Genomic DNA, 23865 nt, shown 5'->3' with positions numbered 1-23865 from the left:
CCAGTGTGAGGTTTTCTGAGAACTTGGCTCGGTTAATCAATTCTTCTGGTCTCTTGTCATTTTTATTCCTCTGCCTTCTTTTTCTCTTCCGACCCTCCCTCAATTTATAATCTTGGATGTTTCTGTATGTCTCCATGACCCCCTCAAAGGAAAAGCATGATATCAATCTAATAGAAATAAATGTTAATATTCACGTGGATACTTAATACCCAAACCCTTGATGAGTGAGCCATGTGGGGAGAGGGCAGTATATTATTTCAGGCTAGCTCAAAGTTACTGTGTAGGAAACTCAAAAGGAGACGGCTTCAGATCCTGAAACTAGTAGAAAAAGACAGTTCAGGAGACTGGGCCCCGCCACTAACTAGTGGTCATAGGACTCATCCTATTTCCTTATCTACAAAATAGCAAAATAGCAAACTTAGCTCAAAGCTATTTCATTTAAGTGCATTAAAATAATGGCCGATACTTGGATACCACACATTATATGTCAGTCTGTTGTGAGTGCTTTACATTCGTCAACTGATTTAATCCTCTCGACAACCTTATGAAGTAGATACTATTATTACCCCATTTTATAGATGGGCAAACACAGGCACAGAGGAGATAAAAGACTTGCCCAAGTCCCCAGCTAATAAGTAGCAGAAGCAGGATTTGAACTCAGGCAGTCTGGCCATAGGGTCTGTGTGCAAACCACTGTGTTGTCCCGTGGGATAGGTAGGTATTCCAGCAGTCCAGAGTGGAAAAAAAGGGGAATTCTAGCAGTGTGAATTCAAGTCACTTTCACTGCAGTACCAACCATCACCAAGTACCCCAGAGTTAATAACCCACTGAGACTATTCAAACACCAATTAATACTCCCTTATAAACATTCTCTCCAAAGAGTATCATTAAGCTATTCATTTAGAGGAGCTCAGAAGGGTATTAGCAGCCCATCGTACAGCTGATTTCGGTCTGTTGATCCTAAATGTTGTAAATAAAGAGAATGTCTAAGAAGTGCCTTTTTAATAAGGCACATTTGTTTCCTGGCAAATTTTACTCTTGTCAGCTAAACTCCCAAGCAATTTGGCTCTGCTTTATAGCTTAAGGGAGTATATATTTATTATCTGATTCAATTAGTTTATTGTTTTCTTTCTGGAAAGTTTGGTCCCGGATATGCACTGTGTGATGTGAGCCACAAGATGGTGCTCTAATATAGGAAATGAACTACTGAGAGTCCCTCCAGAGCAGATCACTAGCATTTTAGAAACAGAAACATTCTCCCCGACTTGATCACAGGACACTCAGCTCTTGCAAAGCACTGTGCTCATATCTCCCGTCTGGCTGCAAACGTTTCTGCACACTTACTTTCGGAGGAAATCTTCCAAACCCTGACGGCGTTGATCTACATGCTGGCGATTGTTCATGTTGAAAAATAGGTTTTTAGATGGAAGTTCTGGCAGTTGTCTTATGAGAAAGAAAAAAAAATGCTCTTAATCATCCAATTAAGGTGGTTTCGTTACAGAAATCCCTCAAGATGAAAGCAAACTGTGCATGATAATTATCACACAACTATTATATACATGTTATATGGTTACATTATATAATAAGGGTGTGAGAAAATCAATTAACTTAAACAAAAAAAAACATTTTTGAGGACTTCCATGGTCAATACTCATACAAGTCAGTATAATTCAAGTGATAAATTTTGAATTCAGATGCAGTAGTCAAAAAAAAACTAACTAAAGCTATATATTGCGATCAAGAAGAAAGCCTACGAAATCCTTCGTATTTTATATATCTTAATACATGTCAAATTTTTAATTGAAGTATAGTTGATTGACAATACTGTGTTAGTTTCAGGTGTTTTCCATTGTTTTTCAGATTGTTTTCCATTATAGGTTATTACAAGATATTGAATATAGTTCCCTGTGCTATACAGTAAACCACTGTTGTTTATTTTATATATAGCGGCATGTCAAATTTTAAAATATTGAATATAATAATAAGGTCCCTCAATATACTCTTTAAATCACTTACACCAGTAATGCATTGCTTTGGAGTCTCTGCCTCAGCCACACAAATTCTCTATATCTTCTTCGTACACAGGATGTTTTCATTGTAAAACACATGCTATTGGTCTGTTTAAAGAAAACAAAAAATATAAGCCTCACTTGAGGAAAAAATGCTTTTCTTATATCTATAACTCCCTATATGCCCCCCAATATTCATCTAAAGTAGGATTTTAAAAATCAAAAATACATTTGCATTTATGCAAGACTCAAATAGTGCACAGAACCCACCAATATAGCATCCATGAAGACAGCTGGGGTGACATAAATGAGCAGTGTTGTCCTGGGGCAAGGCAGGACCCTGCCCTTCCCTGAGTCCTGAAGTAGCTTCCTGCTCACCTATTAGCACTCCCTTCAGAGACAAATCATAAACATTAAACAAATCCTGAAGAATAAATGACCAATAAGAGCTCAGGGTCATCCACTGCATTCAACCCCATCCATCCATCCGTGGAGAAGCCTTTGGGGATTAGAAACACCTTCTCTTGGTCCTTCACGTGACATCGCAGAAGCTGTTGTGTCCTTGATATGGCCATCGCCGCAGATCACACAAATCACCCAGAATCCTGAAATCACTTTTAAACAAGAGTTCAGCATTTCCCTTCTCTACTTAGATGTGCAAGGAAGCGTGATCAAGTAAAAAGAGACATGTGGTGCACAGGACGAGTATGTGCATGGAGGACCCAAATTCTAGTCCTGGCTCTGCTATAAGGCAAGTCACTTCAACTCCAGTTCCCTGAATGGTAAAATGGGGATGAAATAGTACATCCCAATTTCACAGGGTTGTTGTTATTAGGATTGATAATATGCACATGGCAAATGTTATCTCTTAATAGTATTATTAGTTACTGGACATTGGTTTCCTTCCAGCTACCTTAAGGCAAACTTAGAAAAAGCCACCCTCAGAGTCCCTACCCAAAGCAAAACAGCAATGCTTCTCCTTTGGGTAAACACAAGGCTGGTAAATATGTGTGTTTCTCCTTTCTGTAAAACCAGAGACTGGCTTATGTGTCTGTTGGTTTTGTAAGAAGATCTCTATTCTACCTATTAATTTCAAAATTCTATTTTATAATCTTTACACTGCCAAATGGGAAATTGTTTTGCCCCCAAGATTTATATCATTTCAAAAACTGTTATCAACCTACCACTTAATAAGCACCCAGCCGCTGTTTTCCTTGGAAAGTGTCAGGGATGGTGTACATTAGTTCCTAACCGTTCCCATGAAATGTATGGCACAGTTCCTGGTATTCCTGAACTTCCTAAAATTCAAAGAACCTCAGGATGCAGAGAAGGTTAAGAGACTTGCCCCCAAAATACTTATTGGCCTAAATCCTGTCATGGACGATATGGCAGCAAACGCACTGGATGGAGTCTGTGGCACAATACTAACGTTGTGGGACTTCCCTGGTGGCGCAGTGGTTGAGAATCGGCCTGCCAGTGCAGGGGACACGGGTTCGAACCCTGGTCCGGGAAGATCCCACATGCCGCAGAGCAACTAAGCCCGTGCGCCACAACTACTGAGCCTGAGCTCTAGAGCCCACGAGCCACAACTACTGAGCCCGCGTGCCACAACTACCAAAGCCCGCGTGCCTAGAGCCTGTGCTCCGCAACAAGAGAAGCCACCGCAATGAGAAGGCTGCACACTGCAACGAAGAGTAGGCCCCGCTCCCCGCAAGCAGAGAAAGCCTGCACACAGCAACGAAGACCCAACGCAGCCATAAATAAATAAGTAAAATAAATTTATTAAAAAGATAATAATAATGTTGTGTGTGTGGATTTCAAAGCACACCAGGGCCTCCCTCTAACGTGACCCTTAGGGACTCAGGCAGCAGGCCGTTTACTCCAGAATTCGTGCCCTAACAAGGCCTGGGTGTGTATCCTCTCAGTGCTCTCTCCCCAGAGAGGACCAGGCCACTGCAGGGCCTCTTGAACCTCAGGCAGAGGTGGAGTTCAGTTCAACTGCCTTTCATTTCTCTGCTCAGAATCACTGTGCGTGCAATAACTGGAGATCCATCTGGTGCTTACACCAGACAAAGGTCTATCTATAAGTCCTTCATTTGCAGGACAAGCTCAGGAGAGGATATATGAAGGACTACCCACCTTGACAGTCCACTAGTTTAAAATTCCAAGTAAATGCTACAACTTCGGAGTTGCCTGGTATCATTTCCCTTGAGGTTGATTTAAGTGCGTTAAACACCAGCTTCTCTACCTGCAAAGCTCTATGGGTACAGCATCTAAATGAGGGTAACAAGAACTCTCCAGTCTCCCCACCCATTCCTAATCGTACAACAATAGGTAGAAGCCTCTTCAGGATCAGGCTACACTGAGATCACTAATTTATCAAGTTCCTCTAAATCTAGTTGCTTGCTTCTGCTATCTATCAAGCCAAGAACATTTATTCCTTGTCAATTTATAAGCATCTCAGAGAAACACCAGAGCCGCCACCAAATAACATGTGTGGAACCCATTATTTCTGGTTTTAGATGGACATTTCTGAATTCACGTCATATTATTTATGTAGAAGAGAAGGATCTATACTTTCATTAACTCCCTGAAGATAATTAAATTTCATACCTACTATAAAGTGTGTCATAAGGACCCACAAATTTTTTAGAGGGAGTCAAAAGGCAATTAAAGAATTTCATTTTGTTTTCAAATGCTTAGTCTTACATACTTGTGTTATAATTTTCCACACAGAATGCATATCTGGTGTGACCTCATGAGTAAAACGAAAACAAAATCAAAATACAAGGCGTACCCTGGCAATGGGCTTCAACACAATCACCAAAGAAAGCAGTTCTGAGTTTTTACTTTATTTTCCAAGTTGGGGAACTTTGAAAGAAAAAAGGGAAGAATGGAGAAAAAAGAGAAGTTTTGTGGGTGGTATCTGGGTACCCAATATACCAATGTAGCTATTAACAATGTGAAGAGCAAAGGATGGCTAAATTTTATCTCACCTGTTCTACACAGAGTCACAGAGAAAATCTGAGCCCATTTCTATGCTCTCAAGAAAAGTCTGGACTAAATTAGACAAAAGAAGTGACTATCTTCATGATCAAGGGCCAATAAACTATATACACCTGTGGGCCAAATCCAGCCGCCACCTGTCTTCACTAATAAATTTTTATTGGAACACAATTACACTCATTCATTTATGTATTGTTTATGGCTACTTTCACCCTACAACAACAGAGCTGAGTAATTTTGAGAGTCTGTATGGCCCACAAAGCCAAAGATATTTACTACCCGGCCTTTTACAGAAAAAGATTGCTGACCCTCATTCAAGATAATCAGAGGAGGCGACACACCACACAACACTGTTCAAGAGATTATGATACAGTACTATTTCCAAGTAAAGTAAATCATTTCTAGTTATTTACTTATCTTAATTACTCAGAATTGAGACTAAGGCAAAATAATTCCATATATTCATTTCCTACTTTCCTGTTCTACATATAAAACACTGCACATCTCTTTTCCAGAGAACACTACATCCTCTCAAAACCGAAGATTGATCAGGCAATATAGTCTCCAGAAATATGCTATAACAGATCATAAAGAAATACCATTAATGAGCTATAAAAACTCTTTCTGAATTTTAGATGTATTCACATCTTCATACATGAAGGCAATAAACATTAAAATATTAGCAAAGGTACAATAAGGAATTCAAATAAAGAACTTTAGGAACCATCGTACTACTTCATTTAAGAGACAAGCACTAATTGTAATCATTCAAATTCAGTTCTTTGAATTAGAAAATTTTTTATAAATTTCAATTATAAGTATATCATAGTATCCCAACAAATGTATGCTACCTAAAAATTACTGTGATTTCTATGGACTACTGACGGCATACTTACATGAATACATATCTCATAGTCAATATAAGAATGCCAGAAGTCCTCCTTCTGAATCCTAGGATCTCGAACCCAAACACTTACAAATTCCTGTAAAGGCATCACAAGCAAAGAAATAGGTTTCAGAATTGCAAGTAGGGCTAAGAAGGGCTGAGAGAAATGACCGTACAAGAACAAAACTGAAATAAGCTTTAACCGATGTGGTTGTAATCCTTTAAGAAACAAGAAGTTTATGAATCAAGCACCACAGGAAGTCTAAAAAAACGCTGTTGCCACAAATGGAATTTTTACAATAACGCAAAACCGAGCTGGGTGCACTTTTGGATAGTTTTACAGGTTATGTGAAGACAATAAGAACAGATACTCTAAAACTGATTTTTAATTTTGCATCATGAAAAATAGGTTCACATTTTTATCCAGTTGTAAAAGTGGTCATTTCTTACTTTCTTCATTTCTCTAAATTAAAACTATAGGCCCTGCCTGATAAATCACTTGCTAGAACACAAGAAAGAGTGACAAAGGCCATGTGAAAAGCAAGCAAGGAGAGCTGAAAATGACGTTGTGTGTGCACCCCAACTTCCTGAGAATAAGCACTACTAACTTAGTAACAGAAAGATGAGCGCCTTTGACACCCTCTTCTATTTTTAAAATATACCTTCCCATGTAGTTAATCATTTCATCTTCATAACAACCTCATGTTATAGATAAGAGTTAGAAAAGTTAAAAAAAATACAAAGTAGATCATTTTGTTCCTCTTTAAAGATAGTAAGAACAGGAAATAGGGGGTAAAATTTCAAATACAATTTTTTTAAGTGCTCTTCATTAAATCAGCTTAATTTTAAAATATGAAAACGTACCACAAAAATGTGTTCTGTTTGGCACAACAATTCATTGCTAACTGAATTTCATTTTAAATATCTTAACTTTTTGTTTTGAAAAAAGACTTCAGGGCTGAAATTTTAGGCATTCCTTACTGCTTTGCTTTGGCACATCTGAAAAGCAGGCCGTCAGCGCTCTACAGCAGAAGAAGAAAAAAGATCATGAGGTTTTCTGGACAGAGCACCTCCATTCTGTTATGCAGATAATAAAATGAGAATTTTTCAGGACAGAGGATTAAGAGAGAAGGAGAAAAATAGTCCACATTCCCTTAAATCGCTTTTGCCACCTATCAAGTTCACCTTCTAAAGTAATGCTTTGCTCTTGCATTGGACACTTCTGCCCCACTGCTTGCCCTCAGTATATATACAGGGATGATGAGTTAATGTTCCAAAAAGTCTTATCTTAAAATCTTTTCATTATGTATTTTTAAAGTCATTTAGAAGACAGACAATAAAAACAAGACAACAATATAACAATACTCTAAACGTTTTGGCCATTTTTTCTTAAAAGCGTATTCTAAATTATAAGATGGACTATAAGGACAATTGTTAGTAAGAAGCCCTCTTACATATAGTGTGATTGGGTCAGGGTAAAGTAGATCCTGCCCAGAGGTGGAAATGAAACAGAACCCAGGCACCCTGCCCTTAGTGCGTGTGTGTGCGTGTGTGTGTGTGTCTGTGTGTAACTCATTTTCCCAGAGTGCTTTCACACATCCATAGTTCTTAGAAAGAGTGAATCAATCACCAGTGAATCAATGAACAGAAGGACAAATAGGTCAGGAATAGGAGAGAAGACCAGAATCCAGGGTAGACCACATCTAACCCTCCGAATGCCCCCAACACACTCAGGGCAAGGGAGAATGTTGACAAGGGCTGACAAGATTATCCTACCCCCGTTAAGCCAGCCTAAGGGAGAAGGCTGCTAGTCATCAGGTCACATGTAAGCCACACTCCCTCACAGGGTGCTGGCAGTTCCACTTTTCCACTGGAGAGGCAGAAGTTCTTGAATATCCCACAGGGGAAATTAAATATTTCCAACAGCTCAATGTTCCATATTAACAGTAGAAGATATGCACCTGTTACTGAAATAGTGGGCCTCCACTCAGGTAAAACAAAAATGAAAAGACAAAGAAATGCATTTGTCAATTTTCTACAAACCTGTCATTTAAAAAAAGGTTTCTGAACTAAAATTATAAAGTCCACAATTACCACAGCATCACAGACCCCTTGAACACTCAACATTATTAATTGAAGATGGTAGTAATGACAAATAGTTCTCAAAAAAATCAGGACTTTTTCCCCTGTATTTGTTCGCTACTGTCTAACTACTGACATCTACACGTTGAGTAACATGTCCCTTTTCATGGAAAGAGCACTGAAATTGTGGTCACAAGACCAGGGGTAAATTCTGATCCACTTACTTCCTAAATTATGAACTTATCCACTGAGCCTCTGCTTCTACATCAGGAAAATAGGAATGATGCCTGTCCGGCCCATCTCAACTGTTGGTTAGGAGGATCAAATTAAAAAATACCTGTGAGAGCACTGGGAAAATGTTCATTAAGTGCTACGTGAAAGTCAACGATTATTACGTAGAAAGGAAAATGCTTATAAACCCAGAGCACAGAGGTCTTCCCGTAGACCATGGCAATAAGCAATTCAGAAAAGCTAATCCAGATGTCTACCTTTTTTTAAGTAAAAATTGATTAATTTAAGAACCTAGTTGCAAACACTTTAATACTGTAATTTCTCAGTGAAAGGCAGAGTGATCTAAAGATTTCACAGAAATTGCTTGGAGCAGGCCCCTCATGATATTTGTAAAAGGAATGAACATCATAATGAACGCTGTAGATTCTACAGTAAAGAATCTACTTTCCTCATCTTAGTGGATTGTAATTCTTGGATTGTACCATCATTATTACTCATTATGACTAATCTTTATGTAGGAAAGATATGTTGAAAACATATTCTAAAGCCATGCTGGAAAAAGAATCCCCTAAGAACACAGCAATGCACTTTAAATGAACGCTCAAAATTAACTGTGGAGCTAAGGCTGCAAACGCTTTTTCAATCCTGAAAATCTTTAACTTGGTTGAAGTGCTACATGGCGAACTTTCTTCCTTCTCGTTCCCTTCAACGTTGCTGTTGCCCTGAGAGCCATCCCAGGCTGCTGTTCTTCACACCCTGTTAGGATTCCAGGATGACCTCATCCGAACATATGGTTTCAAGCGCTCAGCGTGAGCTGATGATTCTCTCTCCATCCCAGTCCAGGCATCTCCCCACGTATCCAGCCTTCTGCCTAGACAGCTCACTAGGAAATCCCACAAGCACAAAGAATCCACACCCTTCCCACATCCTCCTCTTCATCTCATCCCCAGCAACCCCAGCCAGAAACCCAGAGTCCCCAGACTTCTCTATCTGACTCACTGACCACGTCCTCCAGATTCACCCTTCTTTGACCCACCCACAACTCTATTCCCTCTGTGAGTGCTTTGACCCAAGGACTGCTTGCCCAACATTAATGCATGGGCTGCTAATTGATCCCTGGGCCCGTAATTCATCCCCCACACTAAAACAAGAATGGCTCCAAAGCACACATCTGACGGTGTCATTTTCCTGCTGAAAATCCTACAAAACCTGCCCCATAACCTTCAAGATCAAGTTCAAACTCTGTAGTTAGCACAATATAGCCTTTCATGATTTTTCAACTCTCCTTATCTCCAAAGGCGAAGCTTACATCCCCATACACAGCATGCAATTTCACACCTGCACGCCTTTGAACATGCTGTTCTCTCTGCCTGCACTGCTGTCCTCAACCCAGTTTCTGCTTTTTCCTTCATCGCCATCATCTTGTTCTTTCTTTTATTTTCTGCTAACTCCAATCCATTTTCAAAAGGCAACTCAGTCTCTAGAAATCCTTCTGGAATTCCTCTGGAAATCCTCAGATTCACCCAGTCTGATTAATTTGACTCTACTCCAAGCCCCTACTGTCTCTGGGCAGACCTTGGGCATCCTCCCTCTTCACCATGCCTTACTGCACTGTAATGACCTGCAGGCCTCCTCCACTAGATGCTAAGCTCCTTTAGGGTAGCTTAGGCTGTCCAGCATGACTTGAGCGCCTGGCACACCCAGTGCAGTCCATTAATATCACTTAATGAATAAATGCATGTCTGCAGGAATAAATGAACTGGCTTCAGGAAAAAAAAAAGATGAGATCAAACTTCAACTGAAATGAAAACCTCATCCACTTGGGTTCTTGGACTCCATGAATTAATGATGTTATTTAGCAGCTGGTCTAAAGTTTATCTTAATTTAACAAACCCCTTCCTCTAAGGGTGTGCCAATTAACAGCACGTGGCTACAAGAGCAATGCTTAAGGTCTATGAGAATGAACTGTTTTCAAGCACCCTAAAGAACTCCAGAAGCACCTATTTACATAGAAATAATTGAAAATCATTCTGAGAGCACCAATAACTTGAGTCCCCTAAGACTTGTACCAGACAACGATTTGTTTGCGTAGTTGGAGTTAAAATATGTACTTGAAAGTAATAAAAGTACATTTATTTTAAAATATTCTATAATTCAGATGGGCCCCCCTCCCCCAATCTGCAATTAGTAGGAATTAGTGAAGTTTCACGATACTTCCAGCTACGAATAGCACACCCAGGAAGCCAAGGTTCACCTGTAATGTCTTAATTAGACGCATCCCTCATGATGCTGCCCACCATCCTTCAAAGGAATGTTGACAGCCTGTCAGCCACAAAGGACAGCTCCAAGTTCCATAACTAGAATCGTATGGATTTCCTATGAAAATTGCTTCAGTAGCAGCAGTTAGTCAATTTAATAACCTTATTAAACACTTTAATGACTTCTTGGGCCTAATGATTATATCTAGTATGAAGGAAGAAATCAGGCAGAGTAGAATTAAAAATTTAAGCTAACTGATCCCTACTGTTCTCCATGTGAAAACAAACTTCTGAAGAAAGAGAACTGTACTCTTTGAAAGTCTAGTTCCTATGTTGTCTTATAATAATCACTCTTCAATTTCAGTGTACCCCCTTCCCTCCCCAACTCCCACCCCAGGTTCAACCTTTATCCATCTACCTCATCTATTTTCCTTAGCCCTGATATATGAGAATAAATCAACAATAAAATTAACCATACTGAACAAGGCATGTGCACGTGCCAGGCACTGTGGTGTTTTATACATGTTTTCCTTTAATCTTTACGACAATCCTAAGAGGTCAGTAATATTATCACCCCCCTTTTTACAGATAAGAAAAATAAGGCTTCTTAAGCTTAAGCAACTGGCCCAAAGTCAAATGGCCAACAGACTGAGCTAGGTTTCAAACTCTGGTCTGCCTTGCTCCAAAGCCTGTGCTCTCAAACATGTTCTACTGGGTGCTTCTTTAACAATAAATAATAAATCTCCGATTTCACTATATTTCCAATTTCACCAAAGTGCATTATTTTGGAGGGAAAAATTATTTTCTTGCTATTAGCTAAAACGTCAATTCAAACAACATGTTCTTCTGAAACTCTGTCCCACTAGCTTCTCAAAGGCCTTGTATTTCATTTTTATATCTCTAGCACCAAGCACAGTATTGGCACTCATTAGTAAGTGCTCATGAAATGTCTGAGAATTAACCAACTGATTATAAAAAAGATTCAAAACCAAAGGATGTACAGGTTCTGTATGCTGAAAACTATAAGATGCTATTGAAAGAAATCGAAGAAGCATATACTTCTTTGTATATATCTGTGTAAGTATATTCTATACTGTGTTCATGTATTGGAAGAGTCAACATAGTAAAGAGATAAATTCTCCCCAAATTGATCTATAAGTTTAATGCAATTCCTGTAAAAATCCCAGCCAGATTTTTGAAGACACAGCTGACCTTATTCTAAAATTTACATGGAAAGGAAAAGACCCTAGAATAGTCAAAATAATTCTGAAAGAGAATAAAGTGGGAGGAATCCTTCTTCCTTATGTTAAGGCTTACTATACAGCTATAGTAATCAGGAGAGTGTGCTACGGGTAGAGGGGCACAGGTCAATGGAACAGAACAGAAAACCCAGAAATAGACTTATGCAAATATGCCCAACTGATTTTAGACAAGGGTGTAAAAACAATTCAATGGAGGAGAGATAGCCTTTTCAACAAGTGGTTCTGGACCAACTGGACATCCCCAGGCCAAAAGAGGAATCCTGACCTGAACTTTGCCCCTTACGTAAAAATTAACTCAAAATGGACCGTAGATTTAAATGGAAACGTAAAACCATAAAACCTTTAGAAAAAAACATAGGAGAAAATCTTTGCGACCTATGATTAGAGAGAGTTCTTAGACTTGACACTGAAATGATATTCCATGTAAGGAAAGAGAGTGAAATTAGACCTCGCCAAACCTAAAAAGCTTTGCTCTGCACCTCCCGTGAAGAGGCTGAAAAGAAAAATTACAGGCTGGAAAATATCTGCAAATCACTCATCCCTCAAAGGACTTGTAGCTAGAATACATAAAGCACTCTCAAAACTCAACATGTAAAAACAACAAAGAATTCAATTAGAAAATAGGCAAAACACATGAAAAGGCATTTCACCAAGGAAGACATACAGATAGCAAACAAGCACGTGAAAAGATGTTCAAGATCATTACCCATTAGGGGAAATGCAAATTAACACCGCAGTGATATGTCACTACATACCTATCACAGTTTCTTCTATTTTTATAGTACAGTAAACATAACTGTGTGCTAACTGTAAAAATATTTATTCTTATTACAAAAAGATGAGTACAGACAAAAGCTAACAAACAAAGAATCTCTAGGTGTTAGTATTAGTTTTTCATAGCCTTGATGAGAATCTTCTACCACAAAAACGAAAACTTGTTTCATTTTATGCTCACTTTCTCAGGCCGTTTTTATCCTATTCCAAAGTATATACCCATTTTATATGTTTATGTACTTGAACTGGAGACTCATTCATTCAATTAAAATGCATTGAGTCCTGGTTCTGAGCGAGGCACTGACATTTAACCAATGTCTTATTCACCAGGGTTCTATCCAGGGCTCCCACATAACAATCTCAAAACTAAAATGTAGCCCCTTTCACACACACTACATTCTCTACAAATAACATGCTTGAAAGGCAGAAGGAATGTATCAAGCAACCTTCCTTTATTTCCTAATAATATTTATGACAAATAACCTAAAAGACATCCTCCAAGGAATGTTTCTTGTCACTTTATAGCTTGGAGTGTGTTTAAATGCCGTTCCCTGGCAGTTTTGAACGATGACTTTTAAGAAAGCTTTTATTACGTCGGGATAAATAGCTGTGAGTGAAATTCAACTAGGCCTGCCTTTTACATGACTTATAATAATTCATGATGTTATGAGTTTCTTTACACAAGCAGTGTCCAGAATTAAGGAGAGTTACCTTTTTGTATTTCATAATACATTAGTGGAAAAAACTCATCTTTTACAACAAGAAATAATTACCAACCTGTGCTAAACTACACCACAAGGACACGATCAGCAAAATCCAGAATGTGAAAACATCTATAGGTCAAAAGATGCAGTTTCTTCAACAAATAAATTGCACAAGGGGGAAAATGGGCAGAATGAGAGGTTTTAAGCAATATATTAACCAAATGCAATGTGTAGTTCCTATTTGGATCAAGATTAGAACAACCAAATATACAATTTTTTTTTCAACGTAATCAGGGAGACTTGAACATTGACTATTTGATGATATGAAGGAATTAATGTTAATTATTTAAGGCATGATAATGTGGTCTGTTTCTAAGAAGGGTCATTTGTTATAAATGCATACTAAAATATTGACAGATGAAATTACACTATGCCTAAAATTCGTTTCAGATAATTCACTGTGTGGTAGCAGGAGGGAATGGGTGGCGGTGGGGCGATAGCTTGGTCATGAATTAATAATATGTTAACTCTTGAACCCCCAGGTACATAAAGGCTCATTATATTAGTCTCTCTACTTTGTGTATGTTTAAAATTTATAATGAAAAGTTAAAACCAGTAAAGGAAGAGAAGGAAGGGAGGAAGGGAAGAAGGGAAGAGGTCATCTCAAGGGGACTGCTTTATGAAAAGAGACACATGTGGCACTTGAAAGCGAAAGTAAGTCAGAAACATGAATCTGAAAGCATTAACCATGAGGTCAACAGGTACTGACACCGTTAACATAATGACGTCCCAATACTTATCTACCTTTGAAAAATAAGATTTTTTCATTATTATAAAAATAAAATATGTATGTGGTTAAAGAAAGGGAGAGAGATCATTTCAAGTACAGATGAGAACACCCTGAAAATGAAGTCCCCCTCCTACTGGACTTCCAGTTTCTTTTCAGCCTATCTAGGACTTTTACATACTTCTTCTATTATACACATAATTGGCACATATATGTATATATATGTGTGTGTATATACATGTATATATAATTTTTAATGCAAATGGGAGCACACTGTAAATACTGTTTTGTACCTTGATTTATTCATTGCAGTCTTTTAGAAATCTTTATGTGTGAGCACGTATAATTCAATGTTGTCTGTTTTAAAACTAACTGTTTTAGAGCAGTTTTAAATATACAGAAAAATTGTTCAAAGACAGTAGAGAATTCCCATATATCCCATACCCAGTTTTCCCTATTATTACATCACGTCACATAGGCAGGGAGGAAAGGAGGAAGGAAGAACAAATTGAGTTTTGGGGATTGGGAAAGGGTCTTGTCTTGTCACTTCCCTTCAAAGTCCCCAGCATCGCAGGACACCAGGTGGAGGTGTTGCTTATGGGATATCCTTTGATGTTACTCACTGGTCCCAGCTCAGTCAGTTTTCAATCAGAAATCAATATTAAAACCATGCTTTCCTAGAGCAAGCCCAAAATATTACCATCAATCAGTGTAAGTGTATCTTGAACACTTAAATGTTAAGCTTAGAGCCAACACGTCCAAAACAGCAGCACATCCTTCCCATCTCTCCCTGTAGGGCCCTGTGTGGCAGGGTCCTCACGGTGCCTGGAACCGTCCTGGGCCCACTTGGTTCTGCTCCACTCAAGGTATCTCCTGCCACGGAGCTGTAGATTTACTGTCACTCAAGTGTCAATAAATGCTAATTGCCATTATATCCAATATAAAGTATGTACATTTTGAAGGAGAAAAAACTCTTATACAAAAGGTATGAATCTCTAAAGGTAGAATTCAGCCATCATGATCCAGGAGAGTTGGGGAGACACACACACACACACACACACACACACACACACACACGCAGAAAAGAGGTTTCAGCCCACCCTTCCAGTCACATCACATATGTAGGACTATCCCACTTACACCAAGCAAGCCCTGGGCAGAGACACAAACACAGTTCCTTGGAGGGGCCAGAACGTCAGACTCCATGAAAGAGTGTAAACTGCTTATTTACATATCACATAAGATGAGCTCAATGTGGCTGAAGCCAAAGGTCCTTAGTGACGCAGGAAGATCAACCTGTTCATTCCGGGTGTTAGAATATAAAGAGAACGAAAATGCCTGGCTCCACACAAGACGCCGTCTGAAATGCGTTTCCTGTCACAGCCACCTGCCTTTTCATTAGGGTTCCGGGTTCTGTCTCATTAAACAGAAGAGTTGATTCAGTTGGGTCCACCTAATTATTCTTATTAAAATATGTAACCATAATATTTTAATTGTAAATTAAAGCTGCATGCATGAATGAATCTGAATTCATTTTAATTTTACGATGGCCTGATGCCAAGGCCTTTTTACGGGGAAGATCCATCAGCACGGATACTGCTCTCGTGGGAATTCAAACCAATGTGCAAATGGAACATGTTTAGCTAACAAGGGAGCCTCTCCCTCCCTGTTCTCCTCTCTCTAGATTTATCGCGGTAATAAAGCTGTTTTAACAAGAGAGACTGCAATCGACTCCCCACTCTACCCCCCCATCTTAAAAAAAAATTTTTTTACCAAACTTCTAAACTGGCACTACCAGCTTAGGTAGAACCAAGATGTCAGTCCTGGGCCATTTGCATCTTGAACAAGGATGGTAACTGGGTGTCAATTCACATGTCAACCTTACGATTAATTAGCAATGTCTCCTGTGGGCACCAAGTGCAAAGGGCTTACACACACACTGCCCCCCTGGTCTAGATTCTAGAACAATCAGGGATATTGCATTCAGCCTTTATATATGCAGTTAGGTGGGACTTGAATTATTTTCCACTAAACCACCACCAGCCACTAGGATATTTAAAGGCTCAACCAAAACCTCCTCCACTTCTAACTGGCATTAACTACAGGGTGCTGATGGGGCAGCTGCTGAGATAAAAATATCTTGATAATTGAGGCTTTAGGAAAGCCCCTCCTTGACTTCTAAGCTGAGGCCTGAAAGATAAGGAGTCGTCAGCCTGTCAAGGTGGTGCGAAGGCTGGGGACAGAGATTATTCCAGGCAGTGGGAAAAACATCTGTGAAAGCCCAGGGGCCCAGGGCACACAGAGCAATCAAGTTTCCAGAATAACGCGTGAGAAGGGCACTGGGTGGAGGGAGAAGCGGGAGACGAGCCTGGGGAAAGAAGCAGGGTCGGATCACACAGGGCCTTGGAAACCACACTGAGGAGTGTGGACTTTGTTCTAAGAGCAACGTAAGAGAAACCAAGAAATTCTGGCCACACATAGAAAATGAATTGATATGTGATGGACAGTAGTATGTTACGGTACATCCAGAATCTGGTCTTGCTGTGCTTATTTCTTGCTGACAGAGACTCAAGTATATTTCTGGGCATTATACCCCTTTCTCAACTTAACGGTATTTTCCTTTTCAATTGAAGGACTTTCCAGTTTAAAACTGCTTAATGTTATATTATTATGATATAATTAGTTATAATAAAGGACTTGTAAGGTCAATATAATGCTTTCTTTATGCAGTTGGTTAAAGTCTGTGTCTAGTTTTTATTAACTGAAATGAACTTTAAAAATCGTGATTCAACCAGCCAAAAAAAAAAAGCTTCTCATTGGAAAAACGTCTTTGTTGCTTTCATGGGGAGCTTTCTCCCCCCAAGAACAATTTTTAAAATGTGCCTCTGGAATAGTGCCGGCTGTCAGCACAGCTCCGCTCTCAGGCCAATACAGGTGTGTAGTGAAGCATTCAGCTTACCTGAAAGGAGGTCTGTCCTCTGCCCTTGGCTTCTGGGAGGTGATCTCTAGGCCCCTGGAATGTCTTGCCTGACAAGAGTATCTTTGTTTGCCTGGGTTTGGCCACTGGACAGTCTAACAATGTGAATATGATGGAGGCTTAGGGCCACGCTGTATCAGCTGTGACCTCTGGAGGAACTAGAGACTAAAGGTATTAGCCTGATCCCAGGAGGAGCGGACAAAAAGGTCGGCCATGTAGGCAGGATGAGCCCCAATAAAAACTCTGGACACCAAAGGCACCGGGGAGCTTCCCTGTGGAAATTATCACACACCGACTCCTTGTGGAGAGAATAAGCAGTAGCTCTGCATTTGGGCCCCTTCCCAACCTGGCCCTCTGCATCTCTCCCTTCAGCTGGTTCTAACTGGTATCCTTTCCCTGTAATAAACCATAACAGTGAGTATAACTGCTCTCAGTGAGTTCTGTGAGTCTTTCTTGTGAATTATCAAAACTGAAGATGGTCTGGGGAACCTCCAAATTTGAAATTGGTATCAGAAGTGAGGGCAGTGTGGAGCCTTGCAGTTTGGCCACCTTCACAGAGAAGGTATTTCCTGAAGCAAGCACCTCGGTCCCAGTACTGTTTAACACAGGGACAAGGAAGAAGCATGCCTGGTCTTCGTACTGGGTAGGGCCAAGAAGACTGCACGGATGCTGGGGAGTGGGGGTCAGGAGGTTCAGGAGGGCAGCTGTTTTGCTCTTTCATTAGCCCCCTTCTATGACGTCCTGTGGTATCTTGACTCTCCTCTACAGATTTATGGTCAGAGAATGAAGAACTAACCTACAGTGAGTTAAAGGACGTGGATTATCTATTTGGGGATTTCTGATGACATACCTCTTTCTGCTGTTCTGGAAACATCTTCAACACAGGACACGATCAATCTGAAAAATAAGATACCAACACTCAGTGATATGGAACCTCCATACAGGAGGAGATATGCCTCTCAGGGCCTCCCACCCAGATCCCCCCTGAGAGCCCGCCCTCCCACAGTCTCTGAAAAGTATACCTGTGCTTCTCCCCTAACCCTGTCTCCTGCTGACCCAACCAAGGGGAACATCGGTCCACCTGGGAATTGGGAGTTTAGGCTACGGCAAGGCCAAGACAGCCAGATGATGACCGGCCCTCAAACTGAAGGCCAGGCAGGGTCAGGCTGGAGTTGGAGCCTTGGGGAAATCAGAGGAGGCTGGAGATGTTGGGGAGCAGAGGGCCATGAAGGGCAGCAGGGGATGCTGGTTGGCAGTGAGGTGAAGAGAATGGAAAAGGTGCCCAGAGATCCACCACTGAGAACACCCCTGACGGTTTCACCAGCAACCCAAGCTTTCAAGGAACAAGTCACTCCTGTGACATTTAAACTACTCCAGAGTTCAGATAAGAGATGGTGTGGCCCCAAGAGGGATGAAGATGGGAAACTTGATTCTGAGCCTCCAGTCAGTGCAGTCAGCCACTCGGCTGATTCCAGGCCCTGCATGTCCCTAAGACTGTCTATTGTTCCTTAAAACCCCACTTAGCTAGTTGGACTTAACACCTACTCCCTGCCAAAAAAAAAAAAAAAAGAATCCCCTCACTATATGCACATGTATTTTACAACAGAAAGGTGGCTATGGCTGCACGGTCACGATTTCCCTTTATTTTGATAATGTAAGTCTGACCCCACTTTCCACATGATTATTATCATCCACAAGTATTTCCTGAGTCTCCACGAACATCCCCGGCACTGTAGGGAATACGAGGAAGTACGTGGGTGCTTCCCACATGGTGGGTGTCGGGGAGGAGAACCCAGAGCAGGCAGAGGAAAGAGCTCCCGAAGAAGGTGAGCGAGCTGTGCTGCCAAGGGGAAGGAAGGTCCTTTCAGCCAGAGTGAGTGAGCGAGCAAGAGGACCCACAGGGGAATTTCAACGTTCATGGAAAGAGGAGGAAGAGGTGTGACAGTGGCATACACAGAGGATGGGGGAAAAGCGTGAGGGACAATCCAGAGATGGGGACCAGGCCGGTTCAGCTGAGGGAAAGGCTTCATGGGAGGTGGGAAGCTGCCAAAAAGGTAGGTCTGCATCCTAACCTCCGGAACCTGTGAAGGTGATCTTATTTGGAAAAGGTGTCTTTGCAGGTGGGTGGGCCCCAAATCCAATGACAAGTGTCCTTCTTATAAGAGACAGAAGAGAAGAAATCATCCACACACAGAGGAGAAGGCCATGTGAAGATGGAGGCAAAGACTGGAGTGATGCAGCCACAAGCCAAGGACACCTGGGGTCACCAGAAGCTGGAAGAACAAGAAAGCCTTCTCTCCTAGAGCCAACGGAGGCAGCACAGTCCTGCCAACACCTTGATTTCAAATTTCTGGCCTCAGGAATGGTGAAGAGAATAAATTTCTGTTGTTTTAAGCCACAAAGTTTGTGGTAATTTCTTATGGCAGCCACAGGAAACTAATACGGAGAGGCTCTCTGGGGATTAGACTAGAAAGGTAGGCTGGGGACGTAGCTGGGGAAGGGGGAATTCATTCATTCACTCACTCACTCACTCGGTATTTATGTGCCATGTGCTGGGGTAGGAGTGGGACACACAGTGGAGGGCAGAGCAGACTCAGAGCTTACGAGATGACTTCATAAATATAGTATAGAAATGATAGAAAGGAAGGGAAAGGACAGCCTCTTGAAAGAACGGAAAGACTAAATGGGGAAGTGGGGGAGTGTCGCCTGGGAAGGCTGTACTGAGAAAGTGGCACTTAAGCTGAGGCCTAAAGGGTGGTGTCATTTAGCCAGGAAGGCCACAGGAGAAAGGCATTTTAAGCAGAGGGACTGGCGTGTGCAAAGGGGCGGAGGCTGGAAGGAGGAGCAGCTCGAGAGTTCAGGTTATTGAAGGAATCCCTGCATCGGCTGAAGGCTAGGCCATGGGTGACATCCATCTTGGGATTCTGCCGAAACACTGATCGGGTGGGTCCTTGACCCCAAGCCTCCACCCCTTCCAGATCGTCCTGCCAACTCCCACCCCTCTTCCCCGCTCCTGCCCCAGCTCTTCACCCCCATTACACAGCGTGTTGTGCAAGTCCCTGCTGGCATGAACCTCACTTGCATCATAATATTTGTATATTCTCCTTCTCCCAGTTGACTGAATGTCTCCAACAAAGCACATCTGCGTTTTCTTGTGTAAACTTCACAACCATTCTGTGAGGGAGATTTGAGTGTCCTCACTTTACAGGTAAGAAAACAAAAGGCTGGAGGGAGCAGGTTGCCCCAGGTCACACAGGGAGGGAGAGAGCTCAATTAGTCCAGTGTGAACTCAAGTCAGTCTGCTTCCCAGCCCAGGTCTTCCCATTGCCTGAGGCTGCCTCCATGACTGTGTGGCTGGACAAATGGTTCACATTTGGGGTCTTTAATTTAATTCTCCCCAAGGGACTTGAGCTTTTCACCCACCCCCATCCGAGGCAGGAGGATTCAACAGTTCTCACAGGGCATTGGCCACCTGAGATGCTAGAGACCAAGTCAAACTGTACAAATAGGAAGCTGAAAGTTTAAACTGGCTCCAAAACATCACAGAGAACACACAGTCAAGCTTTAATATTTTAAAGCTGGATAGAGGGATGGGGGTGGGGTTAGAGGGGAGAAGACTTGCATTTTCCACTCCAGCCACTTCCACATTGTTTGAATTTTTCCAGTGAACACAAATTAATTTTACACTTTTCCAGGTAACAATCATTTAAAAATAAACACAATAATTCTATCAGAAGTATTAAAAAAGAAATGACAGGCCCAAAATGGAGACACCTGTGCCAAAACCAAGACTTAATACCTAACCAAACTGCCATTACAACCTTCCCCAGGAATGTAATCCCAACTAGAAAATGTGAAATTTTCAAGTCAGCACCAATTAGGTCACTCTTTTGATCCCCCCAAAGGAAGATGAGGTAACTCCTTCTGTCCCCCATAGGGAGGTTACCTAAGCCAGAAATAATCTTTTTGTTTGTTTATGGCTTGCCTTGCCTTTGAAAACCTCTCCCTCTCTGCAGCCCTCTGGAGCTCCCCTCTACTTGCTAGATGGGATGCTGCCCAATTCATGAATCGTTCAATAATGTTAATTAGATCTTTAAATCTACTTGGTTGAATTTTTGTTATTCAACAGGAGAAATAATGACTCAAACATAAATTATGGAAGATTTTTACTTGGTTGAATTTTTGTTATTCAACAGAAGAAATAATGACTCAAACATAAATTATGGAAGATTTTTACTTCATTATGGAAGATTTTCCTATGCAGATTCAAACATAGGAAAAGATGCTAGCTTTGTAACTCAATAGAAAATGTCATCAGGTACTGGACCTTGCCATGGCATTTACTGATGGGGGGAAGGAAATTAAATGATAGCACCATAGAACGGTTTGAGAGAAAAGGTTAGATGTCTATAATTTAGCAAACAGAAGCCGCTAGTCAGAAACTGCCCCCTGATAAACTATGCCCTCCTGGTGGGTTGTAAAATTTTTCATTTGTTTAGATTTCCAAATTCCCCAGGCTAGCCCCTATGCCTGTCAAAATAATGGATATGGAGAATTCTTGCCTCACTGAAAGACTTACAGGAACCAGTGTGGAGATCTGACCCCAGCTAACCTTGAAACAGAAAGTAGAACGGTGGTTGCCAGGGCTGGGAGGAAGGGGAAATGGCGAGTTCTTGTTTAATGAGTATAGGGTTTCAGTTTTGCCAGATGAAAAAGGTCTGGAGACTTGTTACACAACAATGTGAATATACTCAACACTATTGAACTGTATGCTTAAAACAGGCAAAATGGTAAATTTTAGGTTTCTTACCACAATTAAAAGTAACATTTTTTTTATAAAAAGGTCAATAATCTATCTCGAATGTTTAACCTTGCTGTAAGTGCAAATAAAAATGAGATGCCATATTTCTGTCTAGCAAATTAGAATGTTCTTCAATGAAATCCATTGCTGGCAAGCATCACAGGAAATGAGACTGAATGCTGCTGGTAGGAATGTGAGCTATTTCAATAATTCTCAAAGACAATTTGGCCATATGTTTCAAAAGCATTTTTTGTTTATTTATTTATTTTGCAGTACGCGGGCCTCTCACTGTCGTGGCCTCTCGCGTTGCGGAGCACAGGCTCCGGACGCGCAGGCTCAGCGGCCATGGCTCACAGGCCCAGCCGCTCCGCGGCATGTGGGATCTTCCCGGACCGGGGCACGAACCCGTGTGCCCTGCATCGGCAGGCAGACTCTCAGCCACTGCGCCACCAGGGAAGCCCCGAAAGCATTTTTAAATTACTTATGTTCTTTGACTCAATTATTCCACATCTGGAATCTCAATGTAAAAAAACTGGTCAGACATGTGCAAATAATTTTTATATGAATGTTCACAATGCAGTATTTTTCATTTAAAAAATCAAATAAAATAGAAACCTAAATGTCCATAAGTAGTACACTAGGAAAAGTGAATTATGGTAGGGCTGCATAAGAGACCACCTCGTAGCCATTCCAAATTATGTTACAGAAGAAGACTGAATGATAGGGACTGTTCAAGAAGTATTAAGTGATCTTTTTACATATGTTTTTATTTCTTTACTTATTTATTTAAGAACCGAAGCCTACATGTGACAAGTCAACAGTGGTCATTTCTGTTTTATTTCCTTCTTTTCTGTATTTTTCCAAAAGTTTACAATGCGTTTGTTAAAGTAATAAAACCATGATGATATCACTTATATCCAGAATCTTAAAAGATGATACAAACGAACTTATTTACAAAACAGAAATAGACTCACAGACATAGAAAGCAAACTTACAGTTACCAAAGCGGGGGGAGGGATAAATTGGGAATTTGGTATTAACAGATACACACTACTATATATGAAATAGGTAGACAACAAGGATACTGTATAGCACAGGAAACTATATCAATATCTTGTAATAACCTATAATGGAAAAGAATCTGAAAATGTCTGTGTGTGTGTGTGTGTGTGTGTGTGTGTGTGTGTATATATATATATATATATATGTATATATATATATATATATGACTGAATCACTTTGTACACCTGAAACATTGTAAATCAACTACATCCCAATAAGAAAGTGGGAAAAGAAAAAGGAAACTATATATATATGGGTTTTTTGCCATATGGCTCGGCATGCAGGATCTTAGTTCCCCAACCAGGCCTACGGCAATGGAAGCACCAAGTCCTAACCACTGGACCACCAGGGAACTCCCAGAAAACCATATATTTTTAAAAAGATAGTAAACAATGTATTCAATTACTTTTATTATTCCCCCCTCCAAAAAAACAAACAATAGTTAATTTCACTTTCAGTATTTGTTTCATTTCCTCCTAAATGTTCAGCAATTTTTCTACTTAAATTTAAAAAATCACTGGCTTCTTACTTTCATCTGTACAAGGATATGACATCAGTGGGGTTATTTAAAATTCAAAGTTTAATTTAGTGCCAGTTTTTCCCAGACCTGCTCTCGGTGCTACCTATGTCCTTTGCAGGTCTGTAGTGGGGATAGGGGCGGGGCGGGGGGGGGGCCGGTATAGCCCTCCCAAATCTCCCCTAGGGGGAAGTTCTTGGCCAGGGTCTTGCTGGAGGGGTAGTTCTACAGGTAGCCCTGTTTTCTAGCACCTGGGGGGCCCTCCTCGGACACAGGAACCAGCATCAGTGATGGGCATCAGACTCCAGGGAGGCCCATGCCCAGGTTAGCCAGGTGCCTGAGGCATGGCCTGGCATGGAAAGCAGGGATGGCTGGGCACCAGCTCCCTCCCAGCATTTAGACTAGGAAGCTCCAAGACTAGGCAGTTCTCTGGGTCCTGAAGCTAGGAAATGATGATGAGAAAAGGGAGAGAGAACGACGTCTTAACTGGAGTTCTAAGGGACCAGAGC

The 23865-nt window shown here is 40.9% G+C and overlaps 1 protein-coding gene across 2 annotated transcripts in view; it reads right to left on the bottom strand.

Moving 5' to 3' along the window:
• The window catches only part of SNX10 (sorting nexin 10), a 74010-nt gene that overhangs the window by 7902 nt on the left and 42243 nt on the right, over window positions 1-23865 (bottom strand). For both annotated transcript variants that reach the window (XM_082846109.1, XM_082846110.1), the window contains exons 2-5: window positions 17827-17873; window positions 5912-5998; window positions 2017-2117; window positions 1345-1443 (exon numbers count right to left, since the gene is read on the bottom strand). In XM_082846109.1, the coding sequence (XP_082702235.1) occupies window positions 1345-1443; window positions 2017-2117; window positions 5912-5998; window positions 17827-17850 (311 nt within the window). In that variant the 5' untranslated portion in view covers window positions 17851-17873. The remainder of the gene's footprint in view (window positions 1-1344; window positions 1444-2016; window positions 2118-5911; window positions 5999-17826; window positions 17874-23865) is intronic.

Source organism: Leucopleurus acutus (genome assembly GCF_964270905.1).
Source record: "Leucopleurus acutus genome assembly, chromosome: 9".
Lineage (NCBI taxonomy): Eukaryota > Metazoa > Chordata > Mammalia > Artiodactyla > Delphinidae > Leucopleurus > Leucopleurus acutus.
The sequence above is the reverse complement of the archived record's forward strand: the minus strand, read 5'-3'. Positions and strand labels throughout refer to the sequence as shown.